We start from the raw sequence: 27,454 nt of genomic DNA, 5'->3' as shown, positions 1-27,454 counted from the left end.
TATTACTCTGGTATTTTAATAAGTGCTGTTTTTGGATAGAGTGGCATCATCACCCTGAAGTTTATGCAAGAGTCTAAAGCTGCACCACAGACAAATGTTCCCAAGGATGGAGTGCTGTTTCATTGAGGCCATGGGAGACTGTAGAGCTGTGCAAACAACCCAGCCACTCCTCTCCTGTAGTTTTTGAGCTTTGAAATTTCTTCACAAAGGTTTAAAAGGTGGAAAAACTGATGCCGTATCAGCTCTGAAGGACAATTTCACCACAAAAATGGTGGAAGACTGTGCAGTGGTAGTCATCACAGAAGTCCCCATACGCCACTAATCCTGCACTGTACACCAAATTTGGTGAACACTTGTAATATTTAAGGTAATTTAGATGGTTCCTTGCCACTGCTTTTTTATAAGATAAAAAAAAGGTTTCCCAAGCACATCCTTTCTGGGGTGGAGCCACAACGCAGCACTAATACAGCAGAATGCAGCAGTCAGACTTACTTTGTGGCTACATTTATAGCTTGGCAAGTTCATCTTCTCTGTACTGCAGAGCAGCATAGTAGGGGGTGAAATCTTCTTACCAAGTTTGCTTGGTAAGGAAGCATAGTGGCCAAAGACAAGCATCAGCCAAGTAGGGCACATCTTCACCAGGGCATGAGGAAAACACTCTGCTGTCCCCAAAACAAGCAGAGGGCAGTGCGAGAACACCATCAGGCCCACAGAAAAAAAGCAGGTGATAGGATAAAATAAAAAAAAAAAAAAAAAAAAAAAACACCAACCTGTAACGGTATTTGTGTTAAAAATATTCAAGCTGAAAGCATCCATCATCAGTGCACTGTTCATGGTGTGCTGTAATAGAGAACAGGAAAAAGCTGCTGCATTTGGTTGACAGAAGTAAATACTCCATGACGGGACTGGTGGGCATTGTTTGTGTGTGGGAGATCAGTTTAGTGCATGCTGTCTAATTGTGTGGAATATCCAGTCCATCTTGGTGGTCCATCCTCCATGGTGAGCATCGTTCATCTGTTTCATAAAGTAGTCCAACGCCTCCTGCACCAAAACAGGGCAAAGTAAGAGATTCATAAGTAGATGAATTATCCTACAAAAATTTCAGAAAGCCAAATGTGAAACTTGAAATTATTTAAAAACCTCAAAAATATGATCAGAAGAGATATGAGCACAGAGAAAAGCCTACTTACCTGCTCACTTTTGTCTAGGGCCAGTGTCTTCCTAATGTAGGCAATGTCATCAAATGACTGCAGCTCAGGCATGCCCGAGCCCAGCATCATAGAGAACAGGTTGATGAAGAGGTTAGCATGCTGCCTGATGGCCAGGTAGGCTTTATAACACATCTCCTGGAACCTGGAGGGAGGCGGAAACAAGGGTGTGAGAAAGATAAAAATTGCTTTTGGTTAGTGCCTGGCAGGAAAGACACAGGAACGAGAAGAAAAAGGGATTATAAATACATAGTGTTGATTAGTGACACCCACCCAAAGACAAGTGAGTACCTTGTTTTCATTTCCATTCTGATGGCATCTGAACAAGATTTAAGGCCTTTGATGGTTTCCACAAACGGTGACATTTCACAAAGGACTGTCACTCACAAACTGCACAACCATCTCAGAGTCTAACAGGGCTCTCAGAGGCTCATTCATGGGTTGCAAGCATCAAGTTTTGATTAGTGAAACATTTTCTCAACTGAAGAAAGTGAGTCAGGAAAAATACACCATTCTGCTTATTAAATCCAAACCTCATGAATATTTCCAAAGTAAAAACCTTGTGCCTTCCAGTTTGACCAGTGTGATCCTTCATGTATGTTGTCTACCGTGTCTCAACAAGACAAGAAGAACCAAGTTTTGGGGGTTGACCAGCCAGCAAACCAACAGACTGACAGGTAGCAGATAAAAAGGAGATGGGAGAGCCAGTGCCAAGACAAAAACATTAAGATGTTACAGGACCTCTCAAACTCTTTGGTCTTGGTGCACTCCTGGGATCCCTTGCTGATGACGATGAGGAAGTCCTGGGTCAGAACAAAGGGAACCCGCTCTCTTTTGTAACCAAATTTCTTCTTCTTATGATCCAGGAAATGGCCAAAATCTATATGAAACAACTGAAGAAGAGCAGAACAGAGAAGAAAGCAGGAAGTCAAAGTTCAGTAGCTATTTCCTATGAGTAAATCTAGGATTACAGCATCAGTGAAGAGAGTAATTTCTGCACACCGACTTCAAACCACAAATTAATTTAAATAGACAATCTTCAAATCACAGTCAGATCTATGTTTAACCTGACAAAGATTTGATTAGATTGAAACATTGTGCAGGTTAGTCCATGTGTGTCAACTCTCACATTGTGCACATATAGTATGGATGAAAACCGTAAACTGTCCATCCTTAATCAAAACTGCTGTGTATGTGTGCAAGTTACCTGTCCATCATCTTTGACCATAATGTTGCTGTTGTGCCTGTCTCCTATCCCAAGGATAAATGTAGCTACACAGTAGCCAGCACAGGACCTTGTAAACAGATCCACAGCCATGTCATACCTGTACAAATGCACAACAGTAAGCCGTGATGCCCTTGATAATGTACTAGGGATGTAAGGATACCAAAAACTCACAATACGATACTGCCACAATAAAAAGTCCACAATACAATATTTGTCACAATATTAAAAAATGAAGAAAAAAAAAGATGAAAATCTGCCCATTACTAAATAAATCAGCATTTTCCTATGTTTTCCTTTTAACTTAAAGTGCTCCCACTGTCCTTCTTTATTAAACTAAAGGTAGCCAGCCATGAGCTAAGCATGTGCAAAAACTTGGCATGAATAGTCACTGGCACTGAATGACTGAACTGTTTGTATAATTCTTGCAAAGCAAAAGAATATAATGCAGCAGTCAGTAGCAGTCTTTTTATGAAACAAGATAAAATAATATACTATTGCAGCAACTGGATCTTGTCAACAAAACAAGTCATGCTCCCAGTAGAACATCAGTGTTTTAGTACCCCCTTGGCAGGTTTAATGTTCTCAGTCTTGTGGCCGTGCCAACCAGTGGTCGGGATCTTGGTACTGGACCAGTTAGAGTGGGTATTCCCCGACCACCGGGGGCAGTAGTAAACTAATTTCTGCTTGGCAAACCAAAACAAGAAGAAGCTGCCAAACTAGCTAGGACAATCCACAAAAAGGTGAGATTTGTTTTTGTTACTGGAAGTGTTTTTCAAACATTGTGGTCTACTTTTTCAAGAAAAACGACTTTAAGGATGGTTACTAAGTAGTTGGCTAGCCCATCTCCATTAAAGTGTTGTACACAGGTATGTCCTGACTGTTTCTGTGAGACATATCCAGGACTGTTTCAGTTGCAACCAGGGATAGTATTGCATTTGTCTGGCAATATTTGCAAACTGTTCAGCGTTTGTCAGTTTCCTTTCCGCCTGTGTCATTTCTTGAAAAAACTGAAATGTTGCCACTTAACAGCTGTAAAAGTTAACGATGGAGCATCCGCTATGTCCGTTTCAAATTCTGGGACCTGAACACAGTCATACTAGTGAAAAAACTATATGTAATATCCTGCTAAATACTATCAGAGTTGCAAATATCTCGAAGTTACAAATATCAATACATCCCATTAATGTACTTTAAAAAGAAAAAAAAAACAAGTGGTGTAAATGTAGAGCTGCTTTACCACAATGTCAGGAGAAAATAACTCACATCTCGCCCTTGTTCTTGTCTCTGAGCCACTGATGCAGAGTATTTGAGTTGAACTGCAGAGCTCCCTTCAAGCCCCCTTTACACTGAATCTGCATGATGGTGTGGGAACTTCGAACCACCTCAATAAGACCCACACAGTCTCCCAATGACAGGCAGCCATAGGGAAGCATCCTGGTGATACATACAAAACACACTTCCTTAGCTTAATGCACTAAGCCAAGAATGAGTGAGAGTGAGAATAAAGATACTGAATTAAAAAGACACAGGAGAAAGAGAACTCTAGACTGAGGTAGTAGGACAGAGAGTAGTACCGTAGGTCCAGTCCCTGATTTTGCCAAATATTCTCCATTATTTTAATAATCTGCAGCGTCAGCATATCTTGCCGCAGGTCTAGAAAATAGAGACATGTAATGAAGATAGTTGCAGTTAATAACATCCAGGGACTGTGACTGATTAAACAGATACACAACATTAGGATTAGAGATAGCATAATTATATTAGAAAACCACTTTTAAGAAGCTCTCTGACTTTTAAACAGCACTTTACAATTTATGTCAACATATAAGACTGGGACTGGGAAATACAGTATGTTGCACCGCTTCAAAGCCAGAATCAGGAAGAGTGAAAATCTCTTGCTGTGCAAACAGAGCTGACACTTTCAGAGCATAAGGTGGTGGGAGTGAAAGGTTTCAGTATGTTTAAGCACATGTTGTCAAAATCTTAACAGCTTTATTGTAACTGTGGTCAGGTTTTTAGAACACTAACAATACCACATGCTTGAGGCAGATGTTTATCATAATTCTCAGTATTAGAGCTTTTCAATAAAGAAAAGCATGACCAATTATTTGGCAATGATATATTTATTTTGAAAGCTCTAACATCAATTTAAGCACATACTGTTTTACATTTGTCATTACAGGCAGAACAGACAGAAAGGTTTCGGAACAGTAAGCTAAGCAGCAAACAAAGTTTAAAAAGGAGGTTTAACAGGCTCCGTGTGTGTGTGTGTGTTACCATCTCCATTTTTGAAGATTATCTCATTGTTCTGAAAGAGCAGCTCAGACATGATGTCAGGATTTTCCCAGTTCAACCACAATGGCCTCTTGGCTGATGACATAATTCTGCATTCATCTAACCTGTGCACAAATTAATTCAAGTTCACTTCCCCACTGATGCACATACCCACCTACACATGTAATAGTTCACTGATTATTGCTCCTGACCTCAGGTTTCCCAGTTGGTGTGCAGGGTTGAGAGGAGAGGTGAAGTTCTGCAGAGCATCCATGTAGTCTGGTCTCTTCATCTGGTCCACAAGAAACCGCATCTGGACCTCCACAAGGGACACACAAACAACAATAACAACACACATGGACATTTGCACAATTACAAGTGTGTATGCACAAACCCACAAAAAGTCTTCTAAAAATTACTGCAATTGTGTGGTTTATTGACTCAGAGCAAATTATTTATTTAACAAAGCCACAAATAAATGAATGTTTAATGCCCAAATTGGTCACGCATTCAGATCTGTGCTATTTTGTGCAACACAGATGACACAAAAAATCTGGTCTATAATGGCTGTTAGTTCAATTTTTTTGTGTGTCAATTCAGAGAAAATTATTTTCATGACAGGGTCAATTAAGTGGAGAAGACATTGATGACATCTGGCTGGACTAATTAATAACACAATGGATTTTACACATTATAAATGGTGACAAAGACATAAATAAATAACATCCAGTTACTATGTGGACATGCACAATTTGTTTTGTGTCACTGCTCCTAATTATATGTCTGTACTTGATACTTTGAGTGAGAGCAGCACAGCTAAGTGAGGTCTATATGTCCCTTAGCATGATGCATCAACAACGTACAGGACTCTGCTGGATTCTGAAAACAAATGGAACATAAATCACGTCATGTCTGTGGAGTGCTGCAGTGTAGGAAGCTGTGCAGCCACAGACTGTGAATGAAGCTTCATAATGTCCAGACTAATTTTACACATTCTGAATGGTGATGAAATAGGAAAATTATGCAACTTGTTTATATAATTAAGATACATTCCAGCATCACCACAATTTAGTCATGTCCAAAAATATTGCCCCTGAGAATTTCTGTCAGATAACGCACCATTTCTCCCAGAAAATTGTTCAATCACAAACTCTTTTGTATTCTCATGTTTATTTCTTTTGTTTGCATTGGACCAACACAAAAAAGCCAAATCTGATATACTGCACACAGAACTTCAAAAACTGACTGGTCAGAATTACTGACACCTTTTCAATGACAGAAATGCAGGAGTGCCAATATGTGTGGCTGTATATATCACAGTTTTGAGACATAACTGAGAAAGACTTTAAAAACATATGTTCCTATGTCTGTGTAAGTGCATGCTGCCACCCTCCTTACCTTCTGAGTCTCATCCTTCTTTTCCTGTTTAAGGATGTCAGTAAGGTTAATGAGCTTCTCCATAGCTTCTACCTGCCTGCTCAGGTGTTTGAGGTACATGCCACAAGCCCTGCAATAAGCCTCTAACAGCAGCCCAAACCTCTGACTTGCTGTTTTATTGTGTATTTCTGACCTGTGAGGAAGACACAAATAGAAGCCGGGGAGGCAAGATGAGCTTTCAGTTTTCTGGAAAGACAAAAGAAAAAGCAAACTGGATGGTGACTCACTTGAGATGCCAGAAGAAGAAATGCCCTATCCTTTGATTGGTCAGGGCCTTCTTGAGGAGGAAACGGGCCAGAGGATTGTCAAGATACTGCTCATATTTTAATACCTAGAACAGCAGAAGAGAAAGGGAAGGAGAGAACAATGGAAGATGTACAGAGGAGGTTCAGATGATTCATTTCATACTCTATGATGTCTCCCTAACATGAAGTCTCAGTACACTGAACAACAAATCCAATCTAAGGCATCACAGATTAGAAAGTCTTCACACACAGAAACAGGCCAAATAAAAGCTGCTTTCCAACAGATGTAAGAATGACTGTCAAGGGCACTCAGGCTGGAGAAAGATGTGCTGCAGTCCCCTTCAGTCATAGCTCCTTAATGTCTCTCTGTTTGTCCCATTCTTTTATCAAACAAGTTCTTTAACTCAATGGCCCAGACTTTCACTTAGACCAACCTGCACAAGCTGGATGAGGTACTGGGACAGTTTATCGTCAGTCAGGTATTTGTCAAGACAGCGTACAGCAAACTGCCTGACCATGGGGTCTGGATAGTTGCAATCCAACAGCTCCATGGCCTGCTCAGGACGGATAGATGGCCATTCCTTTAGCAGACAGTACATCTGGAAAACACAAACCAACAACTATGAATAAATTATTATTATTCACCCTTAAAGGCTACTGTATATAGATTACAGAGTTACAACCCTGTACACACACTTTTTATCAGTGATAAATATGCAAAGAAACAAAATGAACATTTGTGCTCTGCTTGTGCAAAGCATAGCTAAGTAAATTAAAAACTCACTCAACTCAAAAATGTGTTTTTTCTTATGTTTAAACATCAGCCCTCCACCATACAGACTGCTGTAGGTGCACAGTTTCTTACTAATAGACTGTTTTCATACTCTGCTGAAGGGGGCAGATAATCTTTTTTGTTCCCAAAAAAGAAAGAGGCTGCAGCAGACTGGATTTGTGACATCACAGATACAGTATGTGCAGTTTAGGGTTAATCAGTGAGCATAAATAAAGCAATACTGACATACTGTTTAATATTATTAGATGGTATGAGATGTGTAGGAGACATGTAGAGACATATACCATTGTTGCGCAAATGTTGAGGCCTGTTCAAGGACTTCACTGAAATTTTTTTTGTTAAAACTGTGTTAGACTATATATTGTTTATAGCAGAGTATTTTTATATGCAAATATAAATATTAAAATGTGTCTGGAGTGGAACTTTAAGTGTAAGAGTGCAAGCAAACAGGTATAAAATCTCATGGCATTGCCTGTGCTACTTCATCTCTGGAGTTCCATTTGACAGCGAGAAGGATTTTGGGAAGGATCTCAGGGATGTTCATGCAGTAGTGCCTGGTAGAAAAAGAGAAAGAAGGTCACTCTTGTGTATTGCTCCACAAGTCTTAATCAGTTGTTTTCACATATGTAGCATGGCAGTCAGGTTAAAACAAAATGTGTAACTTGCTGAAAAAACTTAGAAGAAGCATCGGGATGCAGTTTTGGATAGAAGATGTTTATGTGTAACTTGTATTTAACTGGCCAAATTTGGTTATAGTTAATCCCAAAGCTGTATTCTGTTTTTTTAATAAAAAAGGGTGCCATATGTACGTATATGAACAGCAAATTTAAAGAATGAAAAAAATGTCTCAACCATTAACCTACAACAATAAGCTTGTATTAAATCTGGCTGGGGGCCATGAAAGTAAGATACAGTTCATCTACATACAGCTCCAAGCTGGACTTGTGAAATCTATGCCATGCTACATAATCTATGGCACGACATAAAGCAGTATACTGTAAGTGCTACAGGTGTATGTCTAATGTCATATCTGCTGGGTGGGACATTACCTGTGTCTCCAAAGGAAGTCTTTCTCCTGTTCAGTGATTTCAGACAGAGGGTCTCTGTTACTGAGTTGTCTCAACTGCTCAGTGTCACTCTCTGTCAGAGCGTGATCTCTGGCCACACGGTTGCTCTGAAACACAACAGAGACAAAGTACTTCAAAACACTACCAACAATACCAAGCTCTGATATCTATGAACACCTATCTAGAGTAAAACACCAATAAAATGTTACAATTATTAACCTCTGTAACCCTAAAGCTTGATACAGTATATGGTTCTGCGTTAAATCTATGCTGTACCTACGGCATAGGTAGCACGTAGCTTCATCCCCTATGCCGTAGCCTGACGTGCACCTCTCCAGAAATGCAACTGCACGTCGTGGCAACACAGACAACAACTGTGATTGGTTGCCTTGCATTTCTTCATTCATGTCCCTCGTTGGCCATACAAGCACAGAAAATCCCCCCATGTTCTGCCTCAACTGGTTCAATGGTCGTACATTCCATCTCCTCCAAGGTCTTCTCTCTTATCTGTGTTGAAGTAATTTCAATAAAAGTAACTGCTGTTCAACATCTGTTATTTTACTCCATTATGACCCACTCAGTTTCATTTGCCATTGTTATTAAGTGGTGAAGAAAGGCGACACAGTGATATAAAAACCCTACTGTCGACTAGTGTTTTGGTGATGTAATTGCAGGGCGACACAGACACACCAGCGCACAAGTAAAAATGCTCACAACAGCATAGTCCATTTAATACAGAACCATAAATAAATCTTAAGTCATTACATTACCAACCAGCAGACTTTCTGAAATTATATGCTTTCATTTCTTTTCTTTATTTGTTTTCGAGCATCAAAACACAAAGCAGCTGGGTACTGGTCCATATTATGCAGTTGAGGTGTGAAAGCTGAACTACAAGTAACTACATTTTTTAAAAACCTGAACTGATGAGCCTTTTATGCTGTTGCACCTTTCTAACCCACTGGTTAGTGGCGGGTAAGCAGGTTATTACCTGTCCAGAGAGGTTGTAGTTAAACCCCAGTTCCCTTGAGATGGTCCAGTTTGCATGATCCTCTACTGCATTCATATCAGGGTATTTAACTGGACTACTGAAGTGGTCAAACTCCAGCTCCAGACATGGCGTTTCCTGCACAACAGAGATTAAAAGAAAAAGACCATAATATGTAAATTGACAGTATCTCATTAAACTTTCATTGAAATGTTTTTCTCTCTTGCCTCATTTTTTGTACAGTCTTAACATGTTGCATTTATGCAAAGAATAGCATGATAATGACCTCCACACCTTATTGGGGTTGGATCCGGTGACCCCTATGGGGTTGAGGAGGTCTTCAAGGCCATGAGGGACAGGCCAGAGATTCAGAGCCATCTTGCTGGCCACGAGAGTGTGAGTGTAGTCGAACAAGTTGACATTACCCCAGGCTAGTGGACAATGCTCCTAAAGTGAGAAAGAGAAGAACAGAAGGAGAGAGATAGAGACCTCCTGACTGCTGTAATTAGTTTCTATGTGAGAATTTCCTGAGAAACAAACTGTTTCCTCGTTGTTACCATTATCTTGAGAACAGCAACTCAGAATAAAGTCTACATCAAATACAGCGTAACACAATACTTCCATAAAGTACTAAACAACAAATACAGCTATTTTCACAAATAACCTTCTCAAAAACTAAAGAGAGTTTCAGATTCCACACTTGTTAAATTCTTAACAGGACTCAAAGGGTCCAGAAAGTCACACTGTTGTTCACACTGTTGAACCTCTATATTGGTAAGGGATGCTGGTTGGTTCCCAGTCTCAAAAGTTAGGTTTATACTTTGTCAGGCATACAGAGGAGAGGCTCTTTGATGGATGGACAATTAATTGTCTTCTTTGTATTGGTGTGCCTGCATTCTATATAAATGGGTTTCATAAGGTTGTAAAAGATTTTTAAAGGGTTGTAAAAGGTTTGATTGGGTTGCTAAGGTTGCAATATCTTTTCACAGATTCTAATTAATTTTATGGGGTTTGAAGGCTTTTAATAAATTTTTAATAAGAAGCCCACTTCATACCAACAATGTGACCCTGAAAGGCTGAGTAGGTAGGTTTGTACACACAGATGATTTTGGCTGGATGCTTTGTGGTACGGCAGGTTCATGATCATAACCACTGTTCATTTGTATGGGAGAAATTAATTCAATTAAACTCTGAATTGGGCCTTTCTATGAGTGTTTCCGCTAAATTATAAACCAAGCTACAATAAATGTTTATATAGTTTTGGAATATATTTGCCATAACTTGAAATATGTTCTGGGGTTTCATCTTTTTATTAAGGCTTTCACATCATTTATTTTATTTGTACTACTCCTTCGAAAGCTACCATGTGAGCTTCCACAGGAGCTGGGGAAAGGTCAAACATCTTGAGCTTCAGAGTGAGTTTTCACAAAGAAGCAGTGATGGAATAAGGTGACAAAGTGCAACATGGTGATGCAGACTGAGTTACATGCAGACAGCCAGTCAAAACGCACCTCTTTATAGTAAGTGCTGGAACAAAAGGTGGCTATAGAGAAGTGTTTATCTTTAATTCAGGTGGGGCATGAAAGAATATCCGCTAATCAGACTTAAACCTAGCATGTCACAGCAGGACACAAGACTCACCCCAGGTGTCTGTTACAATATCCATGTCTGGCATTCAGTGATACACACTACACACTCTCTCTCTCTCTCACACTCACTCACACACACACAGTCATTCATTTTCATCCCTTATGAGGCCTTCATATTGGCTTCTAGTACATTCATTTTCACAACTTTCCACCAAAGAGAGATGGCAAAAAATCTGTCAATGCAGATGCTGCTTACAAGTACCAGACCAAATACACAAATACAAATACACCCGCCATAGTTTTTTAAACACGGTAAAAATGTACATTTTCATTGCAAAGCTGATATAAGTAGAATATGTTAGACAACAAAAATGACTTTTTAATGACATTATTAGTTTCCTAACTTGACAGCCCTAATTTTAATTTCTCATTACCTGAGTATTCTGCTTTTATGCTGTTAAAGTCTTTATTTCAAATACCTTAATGTGACTTTAAGAAAGAACAATAAGTCCCTTTTACATCATCCAAAACATACAGTATTTTAACATGACAGGAAAAGTCCTTTCTACTACTTGTCTTTCTGGTGATGTGTTCTGCACAACAGCCCATGACTGATTAGTAATTAAACACAGCCCAAGATGATACCACAGCTCCCATTTACCATGGACACCAATACTCAGACAGACCGGCACACACAGTAGGGTAAGTTCCAATGTGCCTGTATGTGTCAGACACACAAACACACATAATGCACCCACACATGCAAGGTCCAACAAAGATGGGTTAGTATGACATTATTTAGACACATGAAGGTCATCTGCTATCTTTAGACTGCAACTGTAGCATGGTTATATAGCATCTCTCTCTACTGGCATCTGCATGACCATGTATTACAGTAGTTTCCTTTGGCTAACATGAGCTCATATTTATTTCTGTGGTGTTATAGGTAAATCACAAAATATCATTTTTGTTAACTCAGTTACTTAAACTGCTTTTAATACATAATTAAACTCATTTTCTCACTGCGGCTTTTGACACTATTGATCACAGCATCTTATTACAAAGACTTGAACATGTTATTGGGAATAAAGGAACTGCACTAAGTTGGTTCAAATCTTATTTATCAGAACGATTCCAATTTGTTCATGTTAATGACGACTCTTCCACACAGGCTAAAGTTAGTCATGGCGTTCCACAGGGATCTGGGCTAGGTCCAATTCTCTTCACTTTATACATGCTCCCTTTAGGCAATATTATCAGGAAACACAGCATTCATTTCCATTGCAATGCAGATGATACTCAGTTCTATTTATTTATGAACCCAGATGGATCAGATCAGTTGGTCAAACTTCAAGCATGTCTTAAAGACATAAAGGCCTGGATGACCTGTAATTTCCTCTCCTCTCCCTGTCTCTCTCTCTCCATGCATCTATATGCCACCATTACACATCACTAACTGTGTGTCTCCTCTCTCCTGTAGTGTGTTCTCTCTCTCTCCCTGTATCTTTCTGCAGGTTGCCCTGGCTCTGGAGCTCTATGTTTCTGATTAGCAATCACTGGCCACATCAACCTGCCCAGTGTTTGGTTGTTGTGTGTTGTTGCTTTTCTTTTCCTTTCTCTCTCCTCTATCCACTCACCCCAACCAGTGGAGGCAGAAGGCCACCCACCAAAAGCTGGGGTCTGTCGGAGGTTTCTTTCCTTAAAGGGAGTTTTTCCTCTTCACTGTGAGGTGAAGGTCTAGACCTTACATTGTAAAGTGTCCTGAGACAACATTTGTTGTGATTTGGTGCAATACAAATAAAACTGAATTGAACTGAACTTTCAATAAGATCTCTCAGTGAAAATATAGGGCAAAGTATTTCTCTTTTCCATAATTATCCCTAACTTGCCTTTTAAGACACTTCCTGTTTTTGCATGTCCACTTCCCGTCAACTACGAACTAAACTCACACTGCAGAGTCTTTTCCTTCACTACTTTCTAACATACCTCCTTGGCTCCCTTCCTGCCCTTAACAGAGCAGATGGACAGACAGAGTCTGGCAGCACGAGGGATGTCTGGGATGTACATATCATAAGTGAGCCACTCATTCCACCTGGACAATAAGAATAAAGGAGATACAAAGACAGTTAGATAAAGCCTACACAATCTCTGTGTAGTCTACAGCTCATTACCAGTTCTACGTGGCCCAACAAACAGCTTCTGATGCTTCATGACAGAAAACTACACAGTTACACTGAGCTGATATTTTTAGAAACAAAGGGGACACTGACAACTGTGAAGACTTTTGCGGTAGGTGGTATTTCTTTTAAGTGAAAACTGAGGTCATGGTTTAACTGTAATCTAATACAACGGTTTAGTGTTACTAGTCAACTTTGAACTGTTAACTTACCCTTAGACTGTTTAAAGTCAATTATCTGCGTAGATTGTCTAAAAGGAGTATTTTCTTGAAATAAATTCAAAGTGATAATAAGTGGTAATCATGTCTGTTACTTGGTACTACAATTGATTGACTGTATTTTATTTCAAATTTTAATTAACTACTAAATATTTAAATAACCCACCGTATATAAAAACTTTTTAGCACTTGGTCACAGTGTTTAAGCAAGTGCTTTGCAGATAAATGTAATATTATTATTATTATTATTATTATTATTATGATGATGAGGACCTGTTGGGGCTGCTGCAGTGTATTAAAATGTTTTTCGTGAAGGTTAATTACCTGGGGTTAGAGCAGGGCACTCTCTGTGTGTTGACATTGTCACACATCTGTTCACCTCCATGGTAAATACCTGTCCTCACATATATCTATATGCAGAAAGAAGAAGTCAAATAGATGAAAGAAAAAAATAACAGCCATAATAAGCAACATACAAGCATGTTATCACCACCAAGTACTGATCTTTTTTTCAGACTGGTTTGTATCTCAGAGTTACGAGAGTGATAACTCTGATAAGAGCTGTCAAGTTAAATGGTCAGTACTGTGAAGCAGCAGTTTTGTTACATTTATATGAATGATTCAAGACAGCAAGCCAACAGCAGCTGGCAGAACTACTCTCTCTTGCTAAAGATCTCTGTTCATACGAGACTTGGAGTATGACTGCGTTTGTACAGGAAGTGAGGGAGCTGAGTGAAGGGACCTTGTGCACAAGTGAAAAAACAATCAACTGCTACTGCTCAAAAACTAATCTAAATTACATTTAATACTTTGATTTAGACAGATTCCTTTTTACTCATGAAAAAAAAAACTCCAATAATAGGCCTTTTTTAACTACTGAAAGGTCATTTTTAATTTAGTTCCTCCTCCTATAAGTGAGCAAAGTGTTTATGAAAGTGTTAGTACTGAGTGCTGGAGTTGCGAACCCATTGTTAAAAGTGATTGATGTAATCAGTAGGCGTCCCCACCTTGTCAATGTCCCGTATATTCACATTAACATAGGTGGCACAGAGGATTCGTATTCGTAGAGTTCCATTGATGGTCCACAGTGACTTGGCAGCTGCCTCCCCGTTCATATAGGATGTTGCCGTGGAGATGCGTCGAGAGTATGATGGCATGGCAAAGTTGTCTGTAGGCAACTGGCTGTATAGGCTGTCTTTAGCCATTAGCATTAGGTTAGGCATCCTGCTCAGCATGATGCAACTACGGATATACTGGAAGGAGTTAGACAGAGAAAGGGAATGACGAGGAGGAGGACAGTTAGAACAAAAGTCTGCACAGAGCTGATAGAGTTACACCATGCGTAAGTGTAGCTAATTATGTCAATTGGTCATTTTCCAGTAGCTGAGTGTAGAGGAAACAATGACACCATGTGCATCTTCTACTTTGATCGGCTCAAAGAGAATCTCTCCTGGCTCAGAGCATGAGCTCAGAATGCTGTGCACTGGCAAATGATTGCAGTATTTTATTACCAAGCAGAGGAATCATTTTGACATGTCCACAGTGATTGTTATAAGGATTTGAACCAGATTGGACTATATCCTGATTAATTTAAAAAGTCAGCCCTGAGCCAGCAGAGCAGTTCAGGCCAGATCCACTGTATTTAGCAATGCTGCAAAAAACGCATGGTGGACACCATAGCATCGGAGTGTGAAGGTTTTTGTGGCAAAAGGTCCCATCTATGCTGTACTGTCTTTCAGCTGTTCATTCATGTAGAACAATGATGCTGAATCAGTTTTAACCCAACCTGACTCAGTCTACCACCCTGTATTTTACATTTTTACTGTAAATTAAGATCTACATGTTCACAAATTCAATTTTTTCACATTTTTATTAACTACGGATGCACTAACCAGATTCATGCCCCTATGTCTCTTACCTTATACTGGCTGATGGGGTACTTTTCCAGCAGGTACTCATCACAGCCACAAACTTTGAGGATGTATTTACCCTGGTATTCCTGAACACACATCTTTAGCTGCTCTGGGGACAGCAGCATGCTGCGTGTCTTCTTACGAATGGCCTCTGCAATCACCTTTAGAACACAAGGTACATGCAGACAGACATAGTGACAATTTCTTCTCATTGAATTTAAAAATTAAGGTGTGGCTCATGAATGATTCGTTGACCTTTCATTTTAGCTCATATTCACCCCACCTGTTCAGGCACAGAGTCGTGGTTGATCTTCAGCGTATACTTTTGCTTGTCGTTATTCGGAGAAACAATCACCCAAATCACAACAATAATTTGACCTTCAAAAAGAAACAGACATTAAAACCCATGAATGTGGAGGATGAAAAAAAATAACAGACCAGTTTTTATTCAAGCAGCACTCCATTAACAATAGCCCATGTTTAGTTATTTGGAGGTCTGACCCTGTTGTAACATGTTCTCTTCTTCCTTTCCAAGAATTAAGACAGTATCATCATCATATCAACCAATTTACTGATTGTCTGATCCATTACTGTAGTTTCTATCTATTGTAAAGGCTCACTGGTAGTAATGCAGTATGACATCAATACTAAAATGTTTAGTGCTTGCCTGCTGTTGCCCTCTCGCTGTCTTAAGCCCTTTTCAGACATGCACTCGAACCCTGCCATTCTCTAGACCAGGGATTCTCAATCTTAATATTCAAAGGTCTGAATCTGATTTCTAATCATGGTCAAGAGTCCGGAACAATTAGTGATAATCAAATGACTTTTATTAAACCTGCTTATAACTTACAAGCAACGTACACTCACCAGCCACTTTATTAGGTACACCTGTACAATTGAATGCAGCACTTCCACCTTAACACCTGTGTTTATGAAGTTCACAATGTTTCAGTTTTAGTGAAATTGGCATAAATGTATAAATTTAATTATACAGGTATGTGTATTATTGAGGTCATAGTTAAAGGCGGTGTTGTACTGGACTAAATTATATTTAGAAGTGTTCCTAATATTCATAAACACAGATGCTAAGGCAGAAGTGCTGCACTGAATTGCACAGAATTGTACAGGGGTACATTCAAGTTTAAGGCAGTCAGAAACAAAATATATTCAAGCCTAGAGGAAAAAAAGCCACTGTTTGACTGTCTGGGGCTCCAGTAGCTCTCTTTTGCTGTGTCACAGATCTCACAAACAACTTGTTTGTTGATTCATAGTAAGATTTTAACTGTGGAGCTAGTGGGCACATTGATGGTGTTTCTATCACGCAACTGGCACAAAGCCAGAATAATAAAAACATCTGAGCATGAACAAAAAGGCCATTTACACAAAGACGCTAACAAAAATGTCCACACAACCCCTCCCCCTAAAAAGGTACATTTTTTGTTTCCAAAGATGCTTATTTTTCTCTTTTAAACTCCTCCATGAAGCATCCTGTGATACTGGCTAGACTCCACACCGACTAAAACTGGTGCTTACCTTTGTCCAATTTGCTATAGATGTGCTTGGGAAGTTCCTGTGTAGATTCTACATTTGGTGGGTAAACATATAGCGCTCTACTGTGGGGCCCGCTGGCATCTCTCAACTCCACAGAGTCTTTACAAACATTCAGGATGTTTCTCCTGAAGTCCTGAACCTCAGGGTCCTTCACAAGGTCAAATTCACACACAGGCATGCCAATGGCAAAACCTGGCAGAACACAAAGCAAAGCTGGTGGTTTTTTGTCTCTAAAGGCAATTTTGGTTATATACAGTATGTCAATTCAAGCATACATTAAGAGTTCTTAATAAATCAATGAGTATTTTAGAGAAACATTTGCAACTTTAGTATTTTCCACTTAATGAAAACTAGTAACTATTAGATTATCTATAAATAAAATAAATCTGGTAAATTATTCATTCACTTAAAATTTAATATTTTGCTACTCTGAAGCAAAATTTGTCCTCTAACTAAACAGAAAAGCGTATTTTGCATTTGTCACATTCCAAAACCATATTTTAATTTACAATTTTGAACTAACCAGAGTAACAAACAACACTAAACCAAAGCTTCTACAGAACCAAAGCTGTTAGAAGAGAAGAACCTCTCACCAATCTCTCTGTTGAGGATCTTTTCCTCTCTGTTGCCAACTGGTTCAATGACCTTGAGGAAGGGCTGGAATAGTCTGAGATCACAGAGCCTCCGAGTCTCATCATAGAACTCCTCCCGCTCTGCTTCCTGCAGGCAGGAAAAGAGTGAGGCTGTGTTCAGTATTACACCTTGTTTTCAATGAAAGCCAATGGTGAATTGCTTTAAGAGCTGACAGCCTCCCTGCAGGTGTAGACTGGATGTTTTAGAAAAGTGGACAGCATAGTACATTTTTGAGCAAACTATTTCAGTTTTGTAAAGAATTCAAGTATTGCACTTTCCCGTTATCTTCATGATAGCTCAACACAGAAGCTTTTATGTAAATACAGTATCTGATAAGTTTTAGAGAGCTTATTCCTATTTCGTAGAAGCTAAGGACATCTTGGCAATTTCTGTTCCATTCATATTATAAACCACTGTCTGTGATGTTCCATTAGACATTCAGTAATGGACTTCCATTATGTTTACTCATTTAGATGTACACCTCTGCCTGCCAGATATTCTAAATGAGATTAAGAGTTCGTACCTGTGTAACACTGACAAAGATATAGGATGTCTCCTCCTGCAGGAGGTGATGGAGAGGATATTTCCTGGCCTCCTTGAACAGTTCATGTTTGATGGTAATGAGCGTGGCCTCACGGAGACACTCCAGGGTCAGAATCATCCCATTGGGGAGCAGGCAGTCCACCAGAATCCTGCAGACACACCCAGCATCATTACACAACACTAATGGTGAAATTCATGATATTCTTTTTACTTGCTTTGCCTTATTGACATTTTAAGCTTAAAGAAAATCTTAATATTCGATAAGGAATATATACAAATGATGCAATATTGGAATACTACTGTAAATAACACATTAAATAGGTGCATGTGAATTTTGAAGCTTTTTGGCAATTAACATCTACACAATAAAAAATACAAAATGCATTTGTGACCACAATAGGATCCAGTGTCTCCTACCTGGGGGGCATCAAGTGGATGCCCCATAACTCCCCTGAGGATGGCCTGGGAGGCATCTTCCTCTCTGTCTCTCAGCTCAGTCACACAGTTAAACTGCAGAGCAAAACCTGAAAGACAATAACACTTTAAATTATGACCCTCTTTGTGAAAAACCACGGGCTGAATGCCCCTGCAGTGACAATTACTGTAAAAAATTAGGTGCTGTATGTTTATTAAATACAGTTTGATACTTCTGTTTGGATTAAGTATGTTGGTGGTACTATAGAAGTATTTATTCAGGGTAGGTCCACTGAGACGCCACCTCTCTCTTTTATTTTAGAAATGCCCTGATCACATTCACACAGTTACACATTCATATCTGGATGTTACCTAGTACAACCACAGTCTTATCTGCTGGTCACTGAAGAGCTCCACTGGAGCAGGTGGCGTTAAGAGTCTCGATTCAAGGACACCACACTGGTGTTAATGGGGGTGGGACGGGTGATGCTTTCTTACCTGTCCCATTGAGATTTAATCCCACCAGTCCAACCTTGCTTGAACAACCTCACTACTCACATGTCACCACTCCTCCAAACTTAGTCAAGAGCAGGACTGACCTTAAACACATTGTTTAAAAAGAGCACATGCCATACTACAGATGAAACCATCCCACAGTACCTTGAGACAAACTCTATTTTGTAACATTAAATCTACTTCATCTTACTGCTCCTGTCACACTGAACAATTAACCAAAAGTAGAGACAAACAAATTGTTTCCCAGTGGTCTGCTGAAAGAAAATATTTTAACTCAGCCTGCAAATCATGTCAGTTTAGTCCAAAAATCTCAAGCCAAAGAAAGCTTTGTATTATGCACTTATTCCAATTTAACCGCCCCAGTGCCTGCAACAGCAGTGTTATACTATGAACCATTTATCCATCTGATGTTCAACCATCTTTCTGTTCAACTCCTATCCAATCGGAAAAAGGCCCTTTCCCACTCAGATGGGTTATTCCACTGAAGAGTATTTGGCTTAACACTTGACACTAAATGAAAAGACAAAAGAAGTCACTGCCCTGTAGGGAATTCAGCCAGGTAAAGTGCATAACTCATACTCTAGGCAAAATCCAGTAAAGGACCTTCATCACAAGTGTTTCAGATCCAGCCTCTCACTACTGTATCTTATTCAAAAAGAGGCCACATCTCCCAATTTTTTGAGGAATTCAAGAAGAATTAAAATGAAACTAAACTGCAATTCAGTTCAATTACTGGCAAAGGAAATCCAGGTTCAATATCAATACTGCTGGAAAAAAAAAAATCACACCCTGACACATTTAGATCTACCAAAACGATAGTTTCACTGCACTTCTCTGTGCCCTTCCAAACATACAGTGGGTATGGAAAGTATTCAGACCCCCTTAAATTTTTCACTCTTTGTTATATTGCAGCCATATGCTAAAATCATTTAAGTTCATTTTTTTCCTCATTAATGTACACACAGCACCCCATATTGACAGAAAAACACAGAATTTTTGACATTTTTGCAGATTTATTAAAAAAGAAAAACTGAAATATCACATGGTCATAAGTATTCAGACCCTTCGCTGTGACACTCATATATTTAACTTAGGTACTGTCCATTTCTTCTGATCATCCCTCAGATGGTTCTACACCTTCATTTGAGTCCAGCGGTGTTTGATTATACTGATTGGACGTGATTAGGAAAGCCACACACCTGTCTATATAAGACCCTACAGCTCACAGTGCATGTCAGAGCAAATGAGAATCATGAGGTCAAAGGAACTGCCTGAAGAGCTCAGAGACAGAATTGTGGCAAGGCACAGATCTGGCCAAGGTTACAAAAAAATTTCTGGTTCACTTAAGGTTCCTAAGAGCACAGTGGCCTCCATAATCCTTAAATGGAAGACGTTTGGGATGACCAGAACCCTTCCTGGAGCTGGCCGTCCGGCCAAACTGAGCTATCGGGGGAGAAGAGCCTTGGTGAGAGAGGTACAGAAGAACCCAAAGATGACTGTGGCTGAGCTCCAGAGATGCAGTCGGGAGATGGGAGAAAGTTGTAGAAAGTCAACCATCACTGCAGCCCTCCACCAGTCGGGGCTTTATGGCAGAGTGGCCCGACGGAAGCCTCTCCTCAGTGCAAGACACATGAAAGCCCGCCTGGAGTTTGCTAAAAAACACCTGAAGGACTCCAAGATGGTGAGAAATAAGATTCTCTGGTCTGATGAGACCAAGATAGCACTTTTTGGCCTTAATTCTAAGCGGTATGTGTGGAGAAAACCAGGCACTGCTCATCACCTGTCCAATACAGTCCCAACGGTGAAGCATGGTGGTGGCAGCATCATGCTATGGGGGTGTTTTTCAGCTGCAGGGACAGGACGACTGGTTGCAATCGAGGGAAGGATGAATGTGGCCAAGTACAGGGATATCCTGGACGAAAACCTTCTCCAGAGTGCTCAGGACCTCAGACTGGGCCGAAGGTTCACCTTCCCACAAGACAATGACCCTAAGCACACAGCTAAAATAACGAAGGAGTGGCTTCACAACAACTCTGTGACTGTTCTTGAATGGTCCCGCCAGAGCCCTGACTTAAACCCCATTGAGCATCTCTGGAGAGACCTGAAAATGTCAACCAATGTTTACCATCCAACCTGACAGAACTGGAGAGGATCTGCAAGGAGGAATGGCAGAGGATCCCCAAATGCAGGTGTGAAAAACTTGTTGCATCATTCCTAAAAAGACTCATGGCTGTATTAGCTCAAAAGGGTGCTTCTACTAAATACTGAGCAAAGGGTCTGAATACTTATGACCATGTGATATTTCAGTTTTTCTTTTTTAATAAATCTGCAAAAATGTCAAAAATTCTGTGTTTTTCTGTCAATATGGGGTGCTGTGTGTACATTAATGAGGAAAAAAATGAACTTAAATGATTTTAGCATATGGCTGCAATATAACAAAGAGTGAAAAATTTAAGGGGGTCTGAATAATTTCCGTACCCACTGTATATGAGAAAAAATGGAATTATGTTAGAGGCACCTCTGTTAGAGGTTCTTCTTGAATTTTATAGAATACAAGTTAGAGATTATTTTTAAATGGCTAAAAACAGTATACTGATTAGGTACATAAAGGTTAATATGTTTATTTCTACTAAATGAAGGAACCTATCACCTAGGTTTTAAAGCAGATGCTATGAAATATTTTCAGACCCTTAGAAACAGACGGCTGTTGATACCGAAATATTTATTTGTAAGACTCTTTCTACAAATGCAGATTTGATTTTGTTTTTAATGAAACATTTTTATTCTGACATTAATTTGACATTTATATTGAGTGATGCACACCTAGCAAACAAAAATATGTATTAAATGTCAATTACACAATCAGTTAATTATTGTCAGCAGCAGACCAAGATCACTTTTAAAGATAGTGTGAGCCATTAACAAGTACAATATTATATCTGTACTTAATATTTCTCAAGGAAACTGAGCCAAGATAAGTTGTTAATAGCTGTGGCTGTATTTTTACCGTATCAATCAAGATCAGCTCATTCAGCCTTCTCTCATATAGAGTACCGGGAAATTAAGGGTCTTTGGGGACTTCAGTGACACTGCTCTTCTAGATAAACTGCTCAGGCCAAGCAGAAAAACAACACAGTGATGAGAATGTGTTTTGTGGGCTTTTAGAAAATTACAACATTATGGCTTAATTTAACCTTTGGACAGCTTATGGCAATTCTCAGGAAAGCAGTCAAAATGAGATGAAAAGCAAGAATTGCTTATCATCCATCCAGCCAATATCCATCTTTCAACAGGACCGCTTTGTTTGCCCTTCTTCTTCATTAGTGTAGTGCTTGCAACTGTGGAAGCTACTCTCTCTGGAGTATATTATCTGCAGTATCTAGTGTACACTGTATTACCTTAACATCTTAAGGAAAACTAGATTTTCTTTAGGAAAAATAGCCTGAACTAATAATCAAGAATCCAAAACACCCTCCCAAACAGCACTGTACAGCCATGTGTTTTTGTGTTCATAATTTGAATACATCTGTGTTACAACATTATGAGGACATAATAATAATGTTCAAAAAGAACCCATGACTGAAAACTCTATCAACAACACCAGTGTAACTACTTTACCAATGGATCAAACTGCCTTGAAACAATATTTTGTTTGGTGGATTCTTTGAGAAAAAAACCATTAGCAAACAGCAAAAAAGGATATGTGGGTGTGTAGAGATCTTTATTGTTCATTTTGTTCAGCAACAGCATTGAAGTAAGCTAAAGATGTTTTAACATTTAACTGTAATGCAGCGTTTCAGATGAGGAAACACCAACATTTAAGTTCTGTTAATGCAAGTGTATGTCATTTTACAAAACTAGCATTACTTTTATATGCCCCAGTTCTAACTACCAGGACTCTAGGCACCTAACAACACTGTTGTCTACCACATCTTTTTTTTTTTGTTATTGTTGTTCTTTTGTGGTCATTGTACATTTCCAGCTGAGGAAATGAAACCAAGCCACTCAAATGGGAAAGTCATCTTACTGTGTTAGAAGTAGGATAATGGCCACAAAAATGTCAGGATGCATAGAAGTAGCTGTACATGCTGTTGAAAGTCAACTTGGAGATATGACAATTCTTAAATGTGAATACATTGGATATAAAAAATTTACACACCTCTGTTAAAATGCCAGGTTTCTGTGATGTAAAAAAAACAAGACCAAGATAAATAATTCCAGAACTTTAGCCACCTTTAATGTGACCTATAACTTGTACAACTCAATTGAAAACAAACTGAAATCTGTTTTTCAGTGGGAAGTAAAAATAAAAAACTAAAATAATGTGGTTGCATTAGTGTGCACACCCTTAAACTAATATTTTGTTGAAGCACCTTTTGATTTTATTACAGCACTCAATATTTTTGGGTATAAGTTTATCAGCAATGCACATCTTGACTCTGCAATATTTGTCCACTCTTCTTTGCAAAAACGCTCCAAATCTGTCAGATTGCGAGGGCATCTCCTATGCACAGCCGTCTTCAGATCACCCCACAGATGTTCAATCGGATTCAAGTCCGGGCTCTGGCTGGGCCATTCTAAGACTTTTATCTTGTTCTGGTTAAGCCATTCCTTTGTTGATTTGGATGTATGCTTGGGGTCATTGTCGTGCTGAAAGATGAAGTTCCTCTTCATCTTCAGCTTTCTAGCAGAAGCCTGAAGGTTTTGTGCCAATATTGACTGGTATGTGGAACTGTTCATAATTCCCTCCACCTTGACTAAGGCCCCAGTTCCAGCTGAAGAAAAACAACCCCAAAGCATGATGCTGCCACCACCATGCTTCACTGTGGGTATGGTGTTCTTTTGGTGATGTGCAGTGTTGTTTTTGCGCCAAACATACCTTTTGGAATTATGGCCAAAAAGTTCAACCTTGGTTTCATCAGACCATAACACCTTTTCCCACATGCCTTTGGGAGACTTCAAATGCGTGTTTGCAAAATGTAACCGGGCATGGATATTTTTCTTTGTAAGAAAAGGCTTCCGTCTTGCCACTCTACCCCATAGCCCAGACAAATGAAGAATACGGGAGATTGTCGTCACATGTACTACACAACCAGTACTTGCCAGAAATTCCTGCAGCTCCTTTAATGTTGCTGTAGGCCTCTTGGCAGCCTCCCGGACCAGTTTTCTCCTTGTCTTTTCATCAATTTTGGAGGGACGTTCAGCTCTTGGTAATGTCACTGTTGCACCATATTTTCTCCACTTGATGATGACTGACTTCACTGTGTTCCATGGTATATCTAATGCCTTGGAAATTCTTTTGTACCCTTCTCCTGACTGATACCTTTTAACAATGAGATCCCTCTGATGCTTTGGAAGTTCTCTGCAGACTATGGCTTTTGCTGTAGGATGCAACTAGGAAAATGTCAGGAATAGCCTACTGGAACAGCTGAACTTTATATGGGGTTAATCTGAGGCACTTTAATTGATGACAGGTGTACTGACTCCTATTTAACATGAGTTTGAATGTGACTGCTTAATTCTGACAACAGTCACAGCCCCACAGTAAGAGGGTGTGCACACTATTGCAACCACATTATTTTAGTTTTTTATTTTTACTTCCCACTGAAAAACAGATTTCAGTTTGTTTTCAATTGAGTTGTACAAGTTATAGGTCACATTAAAGGTGGCTAAAGTTCTGGAATTATTTATCTTGGTCTCGTTTTTTTACATCACAGAAACCTAGCATTTTAACAGGGGTGTGTAGACTTTTTATATCCACTGTATTTGTTTGATCAAATAAATTTTGTCATGAAGGTTTAGAGAGTGACTTCTTTTGCTAACATTAGAACAGACATGCTGTCTTTGCTGAGACTGATTTAGCACAAATTACATTCATTACTAATGTAACTTCAGGTGAGTTAAAGTGGTGTGATAATTAAAGTTCCCACAGACAAGCTCTGACTTTGCCTCCAGATGCTGCAGCAGCAGCTCTCAGTCACTCCTTTCCTCCATGCTGTGCCGCAGACTGAATGCTCCCGTGCGTGTTTGGCACAGTGCCGCAGCTAGTTTTTATGGGGATCTGAAATGACGTTTACAGTTACTGACTTTCTCTCCATTTCTTGTTTATTTCAATAATTTGAAAAGTTTATGGACATAATGATACTGTATGCTTTTTATAAAATTTAGGAACAGAAATGTGGGGGGCAAGCCCTACAATCAGGGGCAGCTGCCCTCCTTTGTCTCTGTGTAGATCCGCCCTTGCTCTGCTTACCCCACTGCCAAAACAGTCCTTACTAAAATAAGCATTCGGTGGATAAATGGATAAAACACTAAATGAAGTGCAGCAAACCCTCTGAAATGATGACATTAACCCTCCAATTGATGTAAAATTGTCCACCCAGTTCAAGCTTAGAGTTGTGACTGAGACAAAAATACAGCAATAATAGTTAACGAGAAAGGAAAACAACAATTTTCATTTACAAAGAAGGGCAGCATTGAATATGTACAAAAACGAGCTCCAACAGAATGCCCTGGGTTAGAACAAACCACCCTTTGAGCAGTTGTGCGATCTGTGACCTTGATCAGGATGCAGCTAAGCACTTTGGGACAAAAGAGGAAGCTTCCTCACAACACAGGATGTGGGGAGTGGAGAAACATTGGCCTTGACACAAGCTTGCTTTGAATACTGAAACACAACACAACTACACCAGTAGATGTGTAGTCTAGCACGGACACACTGGCCAGAGCAAACATATGCTCAATCTCTTCAGCGCATTTGTGATTAACAGATGGTTTGACCAGTTGCACCACACTACACATCAATGTGGTTTTTATTTAAAAAAAAAAAAACAAAACGCTGAAACCATAGTTTACAGAATTCGATTTCAATTATTTTGTGCATGAAATGAGCTCAGAAATTCTGTTAACAGTGAAGATGACAGATTTATGAACTGAATTTACATTTGTCAACAGTACGTATGTGATTTTGATGAGTTGAGAGAAATTTATGAAGCATACCTATGAGAGACGCCCTCCTATTTGGACGACGGGACAGTTCCACCCTTCATGTTTCAATCCATCTTCACACCGTGACTGTGTTGTGAGTGGAGGAAATTAAAACACAAACATCCCACAGTCCGCATCTGTAACGTTAGCTATTCGAGTGAATTAGGCTGGCTGGAAGCAGGCAAGCTAACGCTGGGTGTGAATGAATGCTCAGAGATGACAGCTACACAGTGCGCTATCGATATGATAATACATATAGCACTACACATATAACGCTATAGAAACATATATACATGAATTAAATAACCTACATAATTGGCTAACAAACTCACTAACCATCTCGGCTCCATTTTCTCACAAACATCTCTTTCGAGTAGCTAATGCCCACCACTAAGAAAATGCTTAACGTTAGCTAGCTTTGTTGCCCACTAGCTATCTGCTAAGGCTTATCAAAATATATTCCCAACATTCAACACAATCTATTAATCTACTGAAATGCATAAATGTAAGTAATTTAGCATGATAGCCTACCCTTCTGAGTTGGCGTCAAGACAGCGAAGTGTTCCGAGGTGTTGGACTCAACCAGTCCTGCGTGTTCTTATTCTTCTGTCAAGAATTTCTTTCTACAGAGGATACTTCTATGAAAGGCTCTCCCCGGCTAATGATAGTTGGCTAGTCTTCCGCCCAGCTAGCCAACCCCTCCAGTTCCCAACGGCCGGCTGATGGCTCCCGGCGCCGGGGCAAAGCAGGCTGGTATCTGTCGTCTGTCAGCGTCTGTACCAGCTACGCATGACTGCAACCGTTACTCTTCAAGAACAATAAATGCTCCGGTGCTGTGGCTTTTGAATTGTGTAGTTCCAGAAAATAAAGACAGCCCAGCACGTCTGTTGTCAAGGGATCAACCTGAGGATGTAGGGAGCAGCTGGTCGACTGGACTGCTGCGACATTCCAGCCACGCTGTCTGTCCGGGGCCCTCCTCCCTTCCTCTATCGAACACAAACACACAGACCGTGAAAACCAAAACACACACATACAGAGAATGAACACATACAGAGAATGATGAAAACACACACATACAGAGAATGAAAACACACACATACAGAGAATGAAAACACACACAAACCCACATGCAGAGAGTGAGACTGTGTGTGATTTATCGGCGTGAATCATGCGGTAATATGTCGCCTCTGTTTCAAACCACAAAACCACATTTTAATTGGAGGATCACGCCATCTCACGTACACATCACAAGATACCACAAAATGTTTCAGTGTTTATTAGCGTGACCTGTTTTTACAAGGTAGCCCATATGATAAGAATGTTTTATTGATCCACAGGGAGAGATAGTCACACTTTACAGCAGCACAAAGCTGGGCTAAAGGTAGGACAACAGATAAATAACTATGCAAGTTAAATAAACAAAATAAGGGACATCAGAAGAAAGGCCCATTTTTAAATGTTTTTTTCACCTACAAAATCAACAGCATATGTAATTTGTTCAGGGATTAGTGGGGGAAGAAGCTCCGATTGTTTACTGAAGTAAAAATAGCTGTACAGTGTAAACTGCTACACACTGCTTTATGATATATTTCACAATAATACATCCATAATTAGAATCCATTAATATACAGTACATTAATGTGAAATGTGCCACCTACTTTTTCTTGTGGTGG

General features: G+C 39.6%; 1 protein-coding gene across 2 annotated transcripts; it reads right to left on the bottom strand.

The window, feature by feature from the left end:
- pik3ca (phosphatidylinositol-4,5-bisphosphate 3-kinase, catalytic subunit alpha) lies at positions 1–27,035 on the bottom strand. Of its 2 annotated transcripts, XM_020617052.1 has the most exons (27): positions 26,909–27,035; positions 26,313–26,767; positions 25,794–25,868; positions 18,282–18,388; positions 17,845–18,013; positions 17,282–17,408; positions 16,671–16,880; positions 15,421–15,515; positions 15,143–15,298; positions 14,232–14,477; positions 13,549–13,634; positions 12,816–12,921; positions 9,535–9,687; positions 9,244–9,378; positions 8,235–8,359; positions 7,658–7,739; positions 6,827–6,991; positions 6,375–6,478; positions 6,109–6,280; positions 4,923–5,029; positions 4,714–4,835; positions 4,011–4,089; positions 3,700–3,870; positions 2,416–2,533; positions 1,950–2,101; positions 1,191–1,353; positions 1–1,041 (listed from the first exon to the last, which is right to left on the bottom strand). In XM_020617052.1, the coding sequence occupies exons 4-27, from the start codon at positions 18,335–18,337 to the stop codon at positions 934–936; spliced, it is 3,207 nt and encodes a 1,068-aa protein (XP_020472708.1). In that variant the 5' UTR covers positions 18,338–18,388; positions 25,794–25,868; positions 26,313–26,767; positions 26,909–27,035; the 3' UTR covers positions 1–933. The 2 variants fall into 2 exon arrangements, with proteins under 2 accessions (XP_020472708.1, XP_020472709.1); XM_020617053.1 differs by lacking the exon at positions 26,909–27,035 and having other exon boundaries at positions 4,923–5,023; positions 26,313–26,827.
- Between the last annotated feature and the right edge of the window lie 419 nt (positions 27,036–27,454).

The sequence above is a fragment of the Monopterus albus genome, unplaced genomic scaffold, assembly GCF_001952655.1.
Source record: "Monopterus albus unplaced genomic scaffold, M_albus_1.0 scaffold184.1, whole genome shotgun sequence".
NCBI lineage: Eukaryota > Metazoa > Chordata > Actinopteri > Synbranchiformes > Synbranchidae > Monopterus > Monopterus albus.
Note: the sequence above shows the minus strand (reverse complement) of the source record. Positions and strands in the feature narration are given on the sequence as shown.

Coding starts and splice junctions, on each gene's coding strand:
- pik3ca (XM_020617052.1), bottom strand. CDS start 18,337: ATGCCTCCCAGGCCATCCTCAGGGGAGTTATGGGGCATCCACTTGATG. Junction 15,299..15,420: donor ACGACTCTGTGCCTGAACAG/GTGGGGTGAATA, acceptor TGTGTTCTAAAG/GTGATTGCAGAGGCCATTCG. Junction 2,534..3,699: donor GACAAGAACAAGGGCGAGAT/GTGAGTTATTTT, acceptor GCATTTGTACAG/GTATGACATGGCTGTGGATC.